Below are 12361 nucleotides of genomic sequence, written 5' to 3' on the forward strand. Positions count from 1 at the left end.
CTGACACTTACAGGGTAATCCTGGACAGTTTAATCCTTCTAAGCTCATTGACCCAAGTGGGCTTAGAAGGGCATAACCCTGCTTAGGATGGCATTATTAGTGATTTGCCTGTGAAAGCCCAACTTTCTTCAGTAATGCCCATGCTGACTGAGAACTGAGAATTATTAGAAGTGGACAGTGAAGTTAGATTCAGGCATGCTATTCAGATTTGGGTATTTTTCTGATCATTAGTAATGAAACATTATTGGACCTAGGGATGGCTATCTAGCCATGCTCCCCAAGCAACTGCTTGGAGAAGCACAATGAGGAGAATGCCTCTACACTATAGGGACTGAGCTGGCTATCAGGTGGGATACCTTGTTTTGGACTGTACTTGGAGCTATGCAGCATTTAAAAAAAGGAATAATGCATTTCTCCATCACAACTAACTAGACATGAAAATCCTCATACTAGGATCAGTAGAGGTATTTCTTGGGTTGATATATGGCTAATTGATGTATCTTCTGAAAAGTTTCATAAACAACAGTTTCAAAAAGTTTCAAAAATCCCATTACTGTGAAATAAAAAAGAGTATCTCTGTTTTAAAGATGCTGAGGAGGAGAATATAACTTTGATGTCTTCTTAATATTATCAACAAACCCTAAGATGTTTCCTTTGAATTTTAGAAAACGTGTTATAATGTTGGAGTGATGAAAGAGATAGCACTTGCTGGCCTTCTTGATATGTGGCTCTTAAAAACACATAAACAACTTTTAATGCCATGTATTTGCAATGTTATGTGTTGCTGTGAGGAGAGTCCCCTACCCAAGTCACTAGAGCTCAATTGAACTAAGGCAGCAAGCATGGGTGAAAGCTGGGGGAAAGTTTTTTTTTCCAAATTCTGTTTATTGTTTTCAAAATCACCAACAATACAAATAACTTTTACAAGAATAGGTATCTATAAACAATTATTACATTCAGTATATGTTTTCTAAATTATTATACATTCATACAATCATAAATAACATATATTTGCAATTCATATACAATCATATAGCAATGATTATATCTTACTATATTGAATATCCATACTGTTATGTGCTATTGTATCTGAGCATGTGCAAGTGGATGTGTATGACCAGTAGTGGAGATATAGAGGAATTATATACTTCCAGTTTACCACAGATCTAGATCTTTAAGTCTTTTGGGGGTTTCTTGTTGTTTCATTAGGAATTCTAAGATTAGGTACCAGCTAGGTATAAAGTCTCTTGATGTCACCTGGGGGTCTGTACGTGAGAGATTATCTGTAACGGCAGCCATAGTATAATTGCCGCATAATTTTTTATGCCATAGAGAAAGATCTGGAGCATTCACATTTTTCCAGCAGGTGGTAATGGCTGCTTTGGCAGCTGATAACAGAATCGACGTAGTTAGTATCTTAATCTGTGTACCTCCTGTTAATGTCTATGTGTTTAGGAGCAAGGTCTCTGGCGAAATGGGAAAATGCATGCCTGTGATTGCTTTGATTTCATTTAGAACTCTTTCCCAGAATGTTGCTACTTTGGGACAGTATAGCCAGCAGTGAAGGTATTCTCCTATCTCACCACATTGCTTCCAGCAGGTCGGACGGGTGGCTGGCATGATGTGGGTTAATTTTTTTGGTGTCATGTACCAGTGTGAGATGATTTTGAAGCTTGTAAACTTTCAGTTACAATGGGAGATTTAAATGGGGGAAAGAGAAAAAGTTTTTGAAGAAACGACTCAACTGAAGAATGACAGGTCAAACAAAGCACATATCTCACAAGGAAATCATCCATTCTTATACCTTCTTACAAAGTCATCAGAAAATTTTTTACAAAAGCAGAATAGTTTACAAAATAAAAATAAGCTTAAGTCAGTAATTTCTAAAAAGTTGGCAGGTCATATAAACTAGAAGGATGATATTTCAACACCCATCTGGCACCTCCTGTTATCTTTAAGAGGGGTACATCCTTGATTTGATAAGAGAATGCTGATACATCAAAGCCATAGTGTCCAAGGATTTTGGATTGCTTAACTTTTACCTATATTGCAGTTCCTAGAGAGAAACAGTGAAAGTAGGAGAAAGGACAATTTAGGAAGTAGGCAGTTAAGCCTTACTCCCCTAATGCCCAAGAAAGGAAACCAGGCTTAAGAAGCTTATAACTAAAAACTTTAAAATTATAAAAATTCCCTTAACAGTTGCATTATCAAATCATGCATCTTCCACAAGGATACAAGTTCTCCTTTTATCATTTAAAAGATATGCTTCTTACTGTGTTTGATTGGAAGTTAATTTATTTGGGTGGAATAAATCCAAGCACGTTATAAAAATATTTATTGTGTGAAGAGTAATTTCTCATTTTTTAACAGAATGACAATCTTATCAACTACAAATCTGACCATAAAGTCCAGGGTCCTCTATATTTCCTTGACAACAATCACTCCCATTTTATTTTGGTGGATGAAAAAGAACCCGATGGGACTACAAGTCTACGTCTTACCTTGGAGAAACACATTTCAGAACAGCGCACTGGCTATGGAGGTGGGCAGAAATGAATGCATGAATGACAGAATCTTAATTATTGCTTTGTTAATAACTAATTGTTCGAGACAGTGATTTGCTAGAATAGTGATCGTGGGATTTTTTAAACAATTCTGTAACTCATACCATTTCTCTGTATTGTTTAATATATCATGTCTAATACTCTGCTTTGTTTAGATTTCTATAAATCTAATCCTGGTATGTTGCTTATTAGACAGCCTATTTATTGCATCAGTACACACTCTGTAATCCACCTTGAGTCTCAGTGAGAAGGGCAGACCGCAAATATAGTAAATAAATTTTATGGTGGTTATATATTCAAGCAGAAGCAATAAAACTCTGCATTTCTTATTAGTTCTCTACCAGAATTCCAAGTGTACAACCACTAAAGGGCAACTGCATATGAGACAACTTGAATAAAGAACCAGGTTTTGAAAGGTGTTGATGTACAGCAGCTTGCCATATTGATTAGAGGAAAGGGGTCTCCATGCCTCCAAAGCTATGGCTACAACATGGATAAAATGCCTGATCCATGTGGCAAGATGCTATACACAGACACTAAGTAGGGGCAGCAGTTTAAATGGTGCACATTCAGTCTTGCCCCTTCAGACCTCTCTCACTGTTGCCTCCACACCAGTCTTTCTACCAAGTCCACCACTGCCTAATTAGGTTTATTTATCAAAGAGCATAGACTTGTAGTCATGGAAATAAACAGAACAAAACATTTGTTCTTGCTTCTAATCAGGGCTTTTTTTCTGGGAAAAGAGGTGGTGGAACTCAGAGGTGGAACTCAGGACCGCACAATGATGTCACTTTGGGTCAGCTGGAACAAGGGGGGAGTTTTTTAAAGTTTAAATGTCCCTCGGCAAAAATGTTCACATGGATGGTGGCTGTGCCCCCTGATCTCCAGACAGAGGGGAGTTAAGATTTCCCTCTGCGCTGCTCCAGCTCCGTTCCACCATATTCCCGCTGAAAAAAGCCCTGCTTCTAATACTTGTCCTAATTAATAGAGGCAGGTAGGTATCTCTTACAAAAGAACCACAGCCAAAGGCAAGCTATTTTGTAACAGAAATTAGCCACTCGCTGCCCTCTTGGCAGAACTTTAAGTGTGGATTCCAGGGAGCCATAGCTTCTGCTGATTCTTATCTGAAGACCCTTAATAGGCTGCCTCTGTACAGGAAATTTGGGTATTATACTGGTGCCTGGGCATAGTTTGATTTAAAATGGTTCCATGGTCAAATGACATGCGATTCTGCTTCACTGGATGTCCTAACTGTTGTTCATTACTGCATTTTGCTCAGCAAATATCCTAGCTGTTGATTATATTGTATTTCACTTGCACTGTGTAATCTGCCTTGGGTCTTGGTAAAACTGGCAGACTAACAGCAGCAGCAGCAACAACACTATGGAAATGATGATATTTTTTAAAATTGCAAAAGCCCTGGGTACTAACAGAATCAGGAATAAGTCAGGTGTGTGGGAAAGCCAGAATCCTGTGCTTAATGCTGAGCAGAAGTGCAGATTTAAATGTGCAAAAGGTTGACTATTAATCTAGGATGGTGGAGAGAAACCATTCGCTATATCTTGCTTGCAGAAAACCAGGCTGCAGTCATCTGACACCAGCAATATGTTAAGTCTGCATGCCTGCTCAGCATTAAGCACAAAATGCTGGCACAACCAGTTCTTAAGATTATGGCCTGAGACATCTGCTTCACACCCTTTTATTTTATATTTTATTTTATTTTTGTAACATCCTGTTTGATGAAGAGTTTTGGTGAATTTACCAGCTTACACATTGGACTTTTCCACAGGAATGCTTTCTTCCCCCTGCAAATATTCTCCTGTTTTTTTAAGACACTGCTAGTGCGTGTTATGTCCATGCAGAATCAAAAACTCCCATTCTGCTTCTCGTGCTCCCCTCTTCCTCTCACCCAGGAACTGATTGGTCTGTCTGTTGGTAACCACTCCCACCCTCCTCAGGTCCCTGAACTCCGTTTCCACCATTTTTATCAGTAAAGCAAGGTAAGGGTCATAAGCCTGCTTCTCCATTTGCTTTCTTCCTCCTGGGTATGCACACACACTATTTTTTTCCCAAAGCCAGGAACAAGTTCTAACATTGCTGCTTATTCTCTGCTGGCTTTAAAAGTAAGGATACAGTTAAATGGTTGCTTTTCCCTTCCTTCCTTGAGGGTATGCACACACTCTTCTCTATTTTTTTTCAAAGTCAGGAATGAGTAGTAACCGGCTTTAAAAGCCAGGAAACGGTTAAATGGCTGCTTTTCCAAATGCCAAAGAGGAAAAAAAGCACAAGCATTTTGCACAGCCATTTGAGAAACAAAGTGGCAGGGAAGCTTCTGGAAAGGAATGAAGCAGCAGCATTTTAACCCTTTCCTGGTTTGGCTTAAAAAAAAATAAATGAGAGTGGAACAAGCACAACAAGTACATGTTTTACCCCAGAACTCCCTCACCAATTGCCTCTTCAGCAGGCAAGGGACAGCCCAATCAGGAAATACAAAGATTGGGGGGGGGGATGGGCTCCAACATTGCAATGTTACAACACGTGAATATTTTTTTAAAAAAAAATGATGTCAGCTCCAGCCCCCACAAAATGCGGCTCCAAACAGACACATCTCAACTCCTTAGCAGACACCAAATTGCCTTGAGGTCGTGCAGTACAGAATGATGGGACCCCAAGCTATTTCAGCATTGTTCGGCATGAATGCTCAGCATCGCCGGCTTAAAGTGTGCCGTGCAGAACGGGCCCATTGTTTTGTGTCATTTTGATTGGCCCTAATAAAAGGTATTTATGTGACCTGTGAAATAGTTGAGGTAAATAAGAAATTTTCCAAAAGTTGGAAGAAAAGTAATACTTCAAAACTTTGATTAACTGAAATGTTTAATCATCTATTCCTAGGAACAGGTAGTATTGAAATCCCTGTGCTTTGCTTACTTGTGAATGGAAGACCTAAAATACTTGAGGTAAGAAGGTAGTTCTGTCCTATGTAAGAACAAATTATAGTGCTGTTTAAACACATATTCTGGTGCTTATTTTGCTGAAAACTTGGCTGGACACAAAATAGGGACCTGTGTAAATGTGTTGGTAATTGGCATAATGTGATCAGTAACATATACTGTTTCATTTGCTTTTCAGTGTCATATTGTAGCACAAGCTTACATTAACCAGACAGTAAAGAAGAGCTCTGAATTCTTGACCAAAAGCCCACTTTTTTCGATATTTTCCCACCAAATTTCATTTCTTTTACTCATATACAGTTTTTCTCTGTTTATGCTCTTGTGGTCTGGAGGGATTTTGTAGACTTGTTGTTGTACATTTAGAACCAGCAGACACTTGAAACTAAGTGAAAGTGGTTTGTGTAAGGTGATTCATAAGATTATGAATATAATATTATGAATATATAATTCATAATATAAGATTATGGCAGAGCTGAAATTTAAACCAGGGAGTTTCCTAGCTTATTGCTTATATATTTAGTCACTATACTATAATAGCTCTTACAGAGAATTAAATGCATTTTTAAATCTTCAGTTCAGTTGCTAAATACTTTTACTAAAACTCTTTCTTATTGCCAGTTTAATTGTTTCTAGCTTCATGCGTCTGTAGGCTGGTTAAAAAGCCATACTGGGTAAATTATTGGGTAAATTATGAAAATCTGGCTAGAGGTAAAGAAACAGTTTTAATAAACCGATGAATCTAAATTAAATTAAAACCATCAATTGTTATTGACATTGGTTTCTTCATGAATACACTTCCATGTTTGGACCCCCCCCCCCTTGTGAAGGAAGATGGGAGTATAAATGGAGCAAATGAATGGATAAATATGTGAGAAGGTAGCATATATGTTTACTTGTTGAGCTAACTTACAGGTTTTGGTTTCAAATGTTGATATTCACCTGGAATGGTTAAAGTTTTTTGTTTTTGAATATCTTGAGTCTAACATGCATTTATGTTTTTAAAAGCGCATTTACAGGGGCTTGGAAAATTCTGCCCCCTGGCTCATCTTGGCAGGATCTGGTGGCATAGCTGATATCTTAGCAGCACTCATGAATGAGCCACATTTAATAGTGCCACAGGTAGTGGAAAAACAATTAAAAGAGAAATTCTCCACTGAAGATTTCTTATGTAAGGACATTCTTCAGTGGACAACAGTGGTAAGTTTCATTCTTGATGGTGCACAATGTATTGTTCATATAGACACACATGTTTCATTGCTAATTTCTGATTAGGAGGGCCCCTTTAAACTCCATTGGTTACCAACCAGTCCTCAAGTTCAATTCATGGTTCTTGTTATCACCTACAAGGCCCTTAATGGCCTTGGACCCACATGTCTGCAGGATCACTTCTCCTGCTATACTCCACTGCAGCAGCTTCATTCCTTTGAGCAAAGCCTCCAAAGGCATCACACTGCAAATGGAAAAGACCATCACTTGGCCTGTTCACATGCATTACGACTGGTGGTGACTCCCACTTTGTGGAACGGTCTGCCCGAGGAGGTCAGAAAGGCCCCCACACTTCTATTATTCTGCAGAATATGTAAAACAGAACAGGAGGGCATTTATATAAAGGGTTTAGAATTGCTGTAGAATGGAACAGCCCAGGAAGGCACCATTATAATGGAATAAGACTATAATCCACAATTATAATTGTAGGAGTTATCTGATTTTAATGAATTGCCTTATATCTTGTAAGCCATCATTTGTATTCTCTATAGTATACCTTGCTTTAGATAGTTTAGATAGCAGTAGCTCTCATTAATATATCTAATTCTCAGTATGCTCAAATCTGTGGATATTTAAATCTGGAGTTTGGAGCTATGTACAGACAAGACAGATGTGGCTACAAACCTGGGGGTGGGTGGGTGGGAACAGGTTTACAGAAAAATCTTTTTAAAAAAAGAAAAGAGGAATTAAAAAGTACCAATGTAATAGAAGCAGCACATGTAGTTTTAAGAAATCAGTGCTGTCTGTGGCTGTGGCTAGGCAAACTCAACAGTTCTGCAAACCTGCAAACCTTAGATTCTGTCAGTAAAAGGTAAGGGGAGGGGACATGGCCCTTTTCAAGGCTGTTTTGGCCTTTGAGGGAGGACTTATCAGGGCCAGGGCCAGAAGCAATCTACTGGGCAAATTGCTACTAGGTGAATTTGCTACCACATTATTATCATCATGACTCACCCAGGCCCAGCTGTTCGCTATTGTTCAATAGAAGCCATTGCACAAAAGCCAATGTGGTGTAGTGGTTAGAGTTTCAGACTAGGTTCTGGGAGTCCCAGGGTCTGATTCCTACTATGCTGTGGAGTTCACTGCATGACCTTGGGCCAGTCACACATTCTCAGCCTAACCTACCTCACAGGGATAAGATGGAGGAGTGGATAAAGATATAAGCTGCTTTGGGTACCGATGGTGGAGGAAAGTGAGATATAAATGAAGTAAATAGTATGGGAAGGAGATTCAAGGAAAAGTGAGGTTCCCCCAGTAGTTCTTTCATGTTCCCCACCATGCCACTGGGTTCTGCCTGGTGACTTGCCGTGCAGAAGCTGCTGGGGGAAGGAAAGGAAGCAGGAAAAAGCTATGGAGGCTTTCAGAGAAGAGAACAAGGAAGTAGTGAGGGAAGGAAAAATGAGATCCCCGACTGCAAGTCCTTGTGAGTCTCGTACTTGTTGTTTCCTAGTTCTGTAATCCTAGTTCTATCGAACTGTTCATTTGCTGGTTTATGTAATCTGTCTAGACTGGTTTGTTTGTTTATCTTGTAATCTTACTCCTTTAGTCTCCATAAGAAAGGCAAACTATAAGGAAAGTAAAATAACATTTTAAAATTTTCACATTTTGGGAAGTCTGCTTGGATAGTATGCCTGATAATATAAACAATTTCCATTCTGTCATTCACCTAGCCTCTATCTAGCTGGTTCTCTAACTTTCTATGGTGCAATCTATTGACTGTGATATAGCTGGGTCCATAAAACTACCATATCCTTGTTTTGGACTTCTTGACATACTTATTCCCCCTGGAAAGAATGAATAATAATTAAGTCATGGAGAGTTTAATATGTTTTATTTCTCTTTTAATTTAAAATCCTGATTTAATTCTTAGATTCAGAGCATTGTCGCCCAGCAGCATCTTTTAACAGTACATGATTTTGAGCAAGAAGGTTCTGAAGAATTGGATACGGTCATTTTGAAAGCTCTGGTTAAGGGTAATTGTATTTTAATCAGTATTGCCTATTCCAAAAAATATTTCACTGCCAACTGCTACCTCATTTACATTATTTATGTACAGCTTTTAATATAAATACTCAGAGCAGTGACCAATAGAAAATAACAACCATCAACATACAAAATAATTATGAAATGTTAAAACAGTGCTAAAAACTAGGAGTGTGCACAGGAAAAAAGTTCAGTAAATTCAGTTCGGTAATACTAAACTGGAAAAAAAATTCAGTATTCCCCAAATACTGAATTCATTATCTCCCTTGGTTAGGTATTACAGAGCAGATTCAGTAAAATTCGGCCTATGAGAAACTCAATTCAAGTTTTTTCTGGTGACCTGGGTGGGCATTCTTTGACCAAACTTCACCAAATTTTCAGGGGATCTACTCCTACCCATCCTCGAATGACCCACCAAGTTTCATAAATATTGGACCCTGGAGGGCTACTTTATGCCCCCCCCAAGACAGTGCCCCCAGCCACCTCCAATCTCCATTATTCCCTATGGGGAAAAGTACCTGAGGGCTATCCAGGGGTTGGGGGTGGAATTTTTCAAGCAAAATTCACCAAATTTGTAAGGTACCTACTCCTCACTGTCCTCTAAAGATCCTCCAAGTTTCATGGAGATTGAACTCTGGGGTCCAATTCTGTGGGCCCCTGAACAAGGTGCCTTCAGCCACTATGGTGATCATCTCGTTATTTCGAGTGACGAACCTGGATGCGCTCTGGATCCCCTCTCTTGGCACACTAATGCCATGTAAACCAAAAATCTCTCTGCAGTTTGAGCAAAGGTATTTGCCACTCAAGTACTCTTAAAAAATCACACTTTCTGTAACAGAAGGACTCATATGAAATAAAAATGGGCACAGTTCCTCCAAGTTAAATGCTTTTAGGTCCCATTAATTTCAATGGAAAGTAAAGCACTTGCCTGTGGTGGAAAGTGCTGTCAAGTCACAGATGACTTATGGCGACAACCCCCTCTTAGAGTTTTCAAGGCAAGAGACATTCAGAGGTGATTTGCCATTGCTTGCCTCTGCTTAACAACCCTGGACTTCCTTGGTGGTCTCTCATCTAAGTATTAATCATGGCCAACACTACTTAGTTTCCAAAATCTGATAAGTTTGGGCTAGCCTGGCCATTTTGGTCAGGGCAAAGCACTTGCTCAGTTCCGTGGAAATCAATGGAGCTTGAGTTTGGATGGATCATGCTCAGGGCATATGTGACTGAGTGCCATGTGAAATGGTAAAAGAACTATGTTTCTTAAAAACTAGAAACTTTTTGAATAGTTTCAGGTAGTTCGTCTGCAGTAGAACAGCAAGATTCAAGTCCGGTATCTGCTTAAAGACCAATAAGATTTGCAGAGTATAAGCTTTTGAGAGTCAAGCTCCCTTCATCAGATACAAGTAGGAAAGGAGATCCCTGAGCAATATTAGATCCCTAAAACAGTATTATTCACAGTAATTAAGATGTTACCCTTTATCTGAACTATGTTCTTTCATTAAACCTTTGAGTTCATCATGCTTTTGAGAGACTTAACGTGCCGTAATTCCATGTAAATGTTCATGTTACATTTGTGATAGCCTGTAAGAGTCATAGTCAAGAAGCTCAGGAATACCTGGATGAACTGAAGCTGGCTGTGGCCTGGAACAGAGTGGACATAGCTAAGAGTGAAATATTCAATGGAGATGTTGAATGGAAGGTAGGCTCTTTAATGTGCTAGATTACTTTTGCTGATAACACTATTTTAAAGATCTGTTGGAATAATGAAGATATGATGGTTCCAGGAAATTGAGAAGGATACATCCAGGAATTTTTTTCTGGGAAAAGAGGTAGTGGAACTCAGTGGTGGAACTCAGGACCGCACAATGATGTCACTTTGGGTCAGCTGGAACAAGGGGGGAGTTTTTACAAGTTTAAATCGCCCTTGGCGAAAATGGTCACATGGCCACCGGCCATGTGACCATTTTCAAGAGGTGCTGGAACTCGTTCCACCACATTCCTGCTGAAAAAAAGCCCTGGATATATCAATCACAATATGGAAATTAAACAATGTATAATAAGTAGATCAGATCAGAAGGCACTTCAGCCTCTCTGATTGTAATTTGCATAGAAATTCATTGATGTTTTGTGATGTAGATAGTCAATTGTCCATAAAGATCTAGGATTAACTCCAGAACTTACATATGTAGAGCTGGTTGGCTTCCTATCTCATCCTCAAGACTCTTCAATGGTATGAACCATGGTGCTAGACTTATTAACATTCATCATGGGGACTGCATCCTTATGGCAATTTCTCCCCAGCTATATTGTCTGGTGGACCCAAATACAACTAACTCCTTGAGTTGGGGCTATCATGTAGTGAATTTCTTTGCCCCAGTCACTTACTGCCTTTGATGTGAACTGGGGATAAGGGAACTTGCTATGGGATGGCCCCAAATCACAATATCAGGTCTTCTTGAAGATACACCCAAAGAATCATCATGGGGATGTTGGCTGATGTAGTGCATCTAGACCATGGGAGCAGCATGGTAAGCCAGCTAACTTAACTTGACTAGTGGATAGTCAGTGATATGGAAGAAAGTTTGAAATATGTCATAAGATTGTCTGTCTCTTGACCCATTGTTTCAAAATTGCTACTTGGTAGTTCTGTCCAATCTAGAAGCTGTGTGTACTGTGTTAGTCTGAGGGCCAAGCTACAAGTGATGAATGACACTTGAACGGCAAGTGGATTGAGTGGAGGGCAAGTGAACAGGGAGAAATACACTTGCCGTTCAAGTGTCATTCGTCACTTGTAGCTTGGCCCTGAAACATGGGAGGACAAAGCTTTTCTTGTTTTAATCTGTTCATGCTAATGCTTTCCATATGATGTTAGGCCAAAAAGAATAGCATCATTTCCTAACACTGATTTAATGCATGAACAGTATTGCTCAATGGAAAGTATTTTCTCTTGTATTTCTTGTGTACTCAGTCATGTGACCTAGAGGAAGTGATGATGGATGCCCTGGTGAATGATAAGCCAGAATTTGTCAAGTTATTTATTGATAATGGGGCCAACATATATGACTTCCTGACCTATAGCCGGCTTCAGAGACTCTACTGTACCATCTCACCGAAGTGTCTCCTCTATTCACTTTTGCTTAAAAAACATGAAGAAAACAGACTCACTTTGGCAGGAATGAGTGGTCAGCAGCACAAGGAAATGATGGATACCTGCCCACTTTTCACTCTTCATGAAGTTTCCAGGGTGCTGAAGGATTTTTTACATGATGCATGCAGAGGTTTCTATCAAGAACATAAGTCTGGAAGTAAGAAGAAAGCTGTAAGTTTATGAAAGTTTTGGACACACCTACTGCTAGTACACATGACAGAGTAAGGTCACCAGATCGCCTGCCCCTCTTTGGACTGTACACCCAAGAGGAGCAGCAAGCAAGGCCACTTGGTGGTGGAAAAGAGTCCTCTAGGGCTCTGACCCTTGACATGCTCCTCTCTACAATACACCTCCTGGCTAGAGTACCCTGACCCTAGCTCTTTTGATCTGCTGCCCAGGATCCTGGCCTTGACACCAGTGAGGTCATGGTTCTGGCTTCTTATCCGCTTGTC

At 39.6% G+C, this 12361-nt stretch overlaps 1 protein-coding gene across 1 annotated transcript in view; it reads left to right on the forward strand.

Moving 5' to 3' along the window:
* Positions 1 to 12361, forward strand: part of TRPM5 (transient receptor potential cation channel subfamily M member 5) — a 102853-nt gene that overhangs the window by 49823 nt on the left and 40669 nt on the right. The window contains exons 5-10 of the mRNA XM_054970001.1: positions 2371 to 2542; positions 5457 to 5521; positions 6521 to 6712; positions 8649 to 8751; positions 10342 to 10460; positions 11730 to 12080. Coding sequence (XP_054825976.1) covers positions 2371 to 2542; positions 5457 to 5521; positions 6521 to 6712; positions 8649 to 8751; positions 10342 to 10460; positions 11730 to 12080 — 1002 coding nt within the window. The remainder of the gene's footprint in view (positions 1 to 2370; positions 2543 to 5456; positions 5522 to 6520; positions 6713 to 8648; positions 8752 to 10341; positions 10461 to 11729; positions 12081 to 12361) is intronic.

This window comes from Eublepharis macularius, chromosome 2, assembly GCF_028583425.1.
Source record: "Eublepharis macularius isolate TG4126 chromosome 2, MPM_Emac_v1.0, whole genome shotgun sequence".
NCBI classification, from domain to species: Eukaryota; Metazoa; Chordata; class Lepidosauria; order Squamata; family Eublepharidae; genus Eublepharis; species Eublepharis macularius.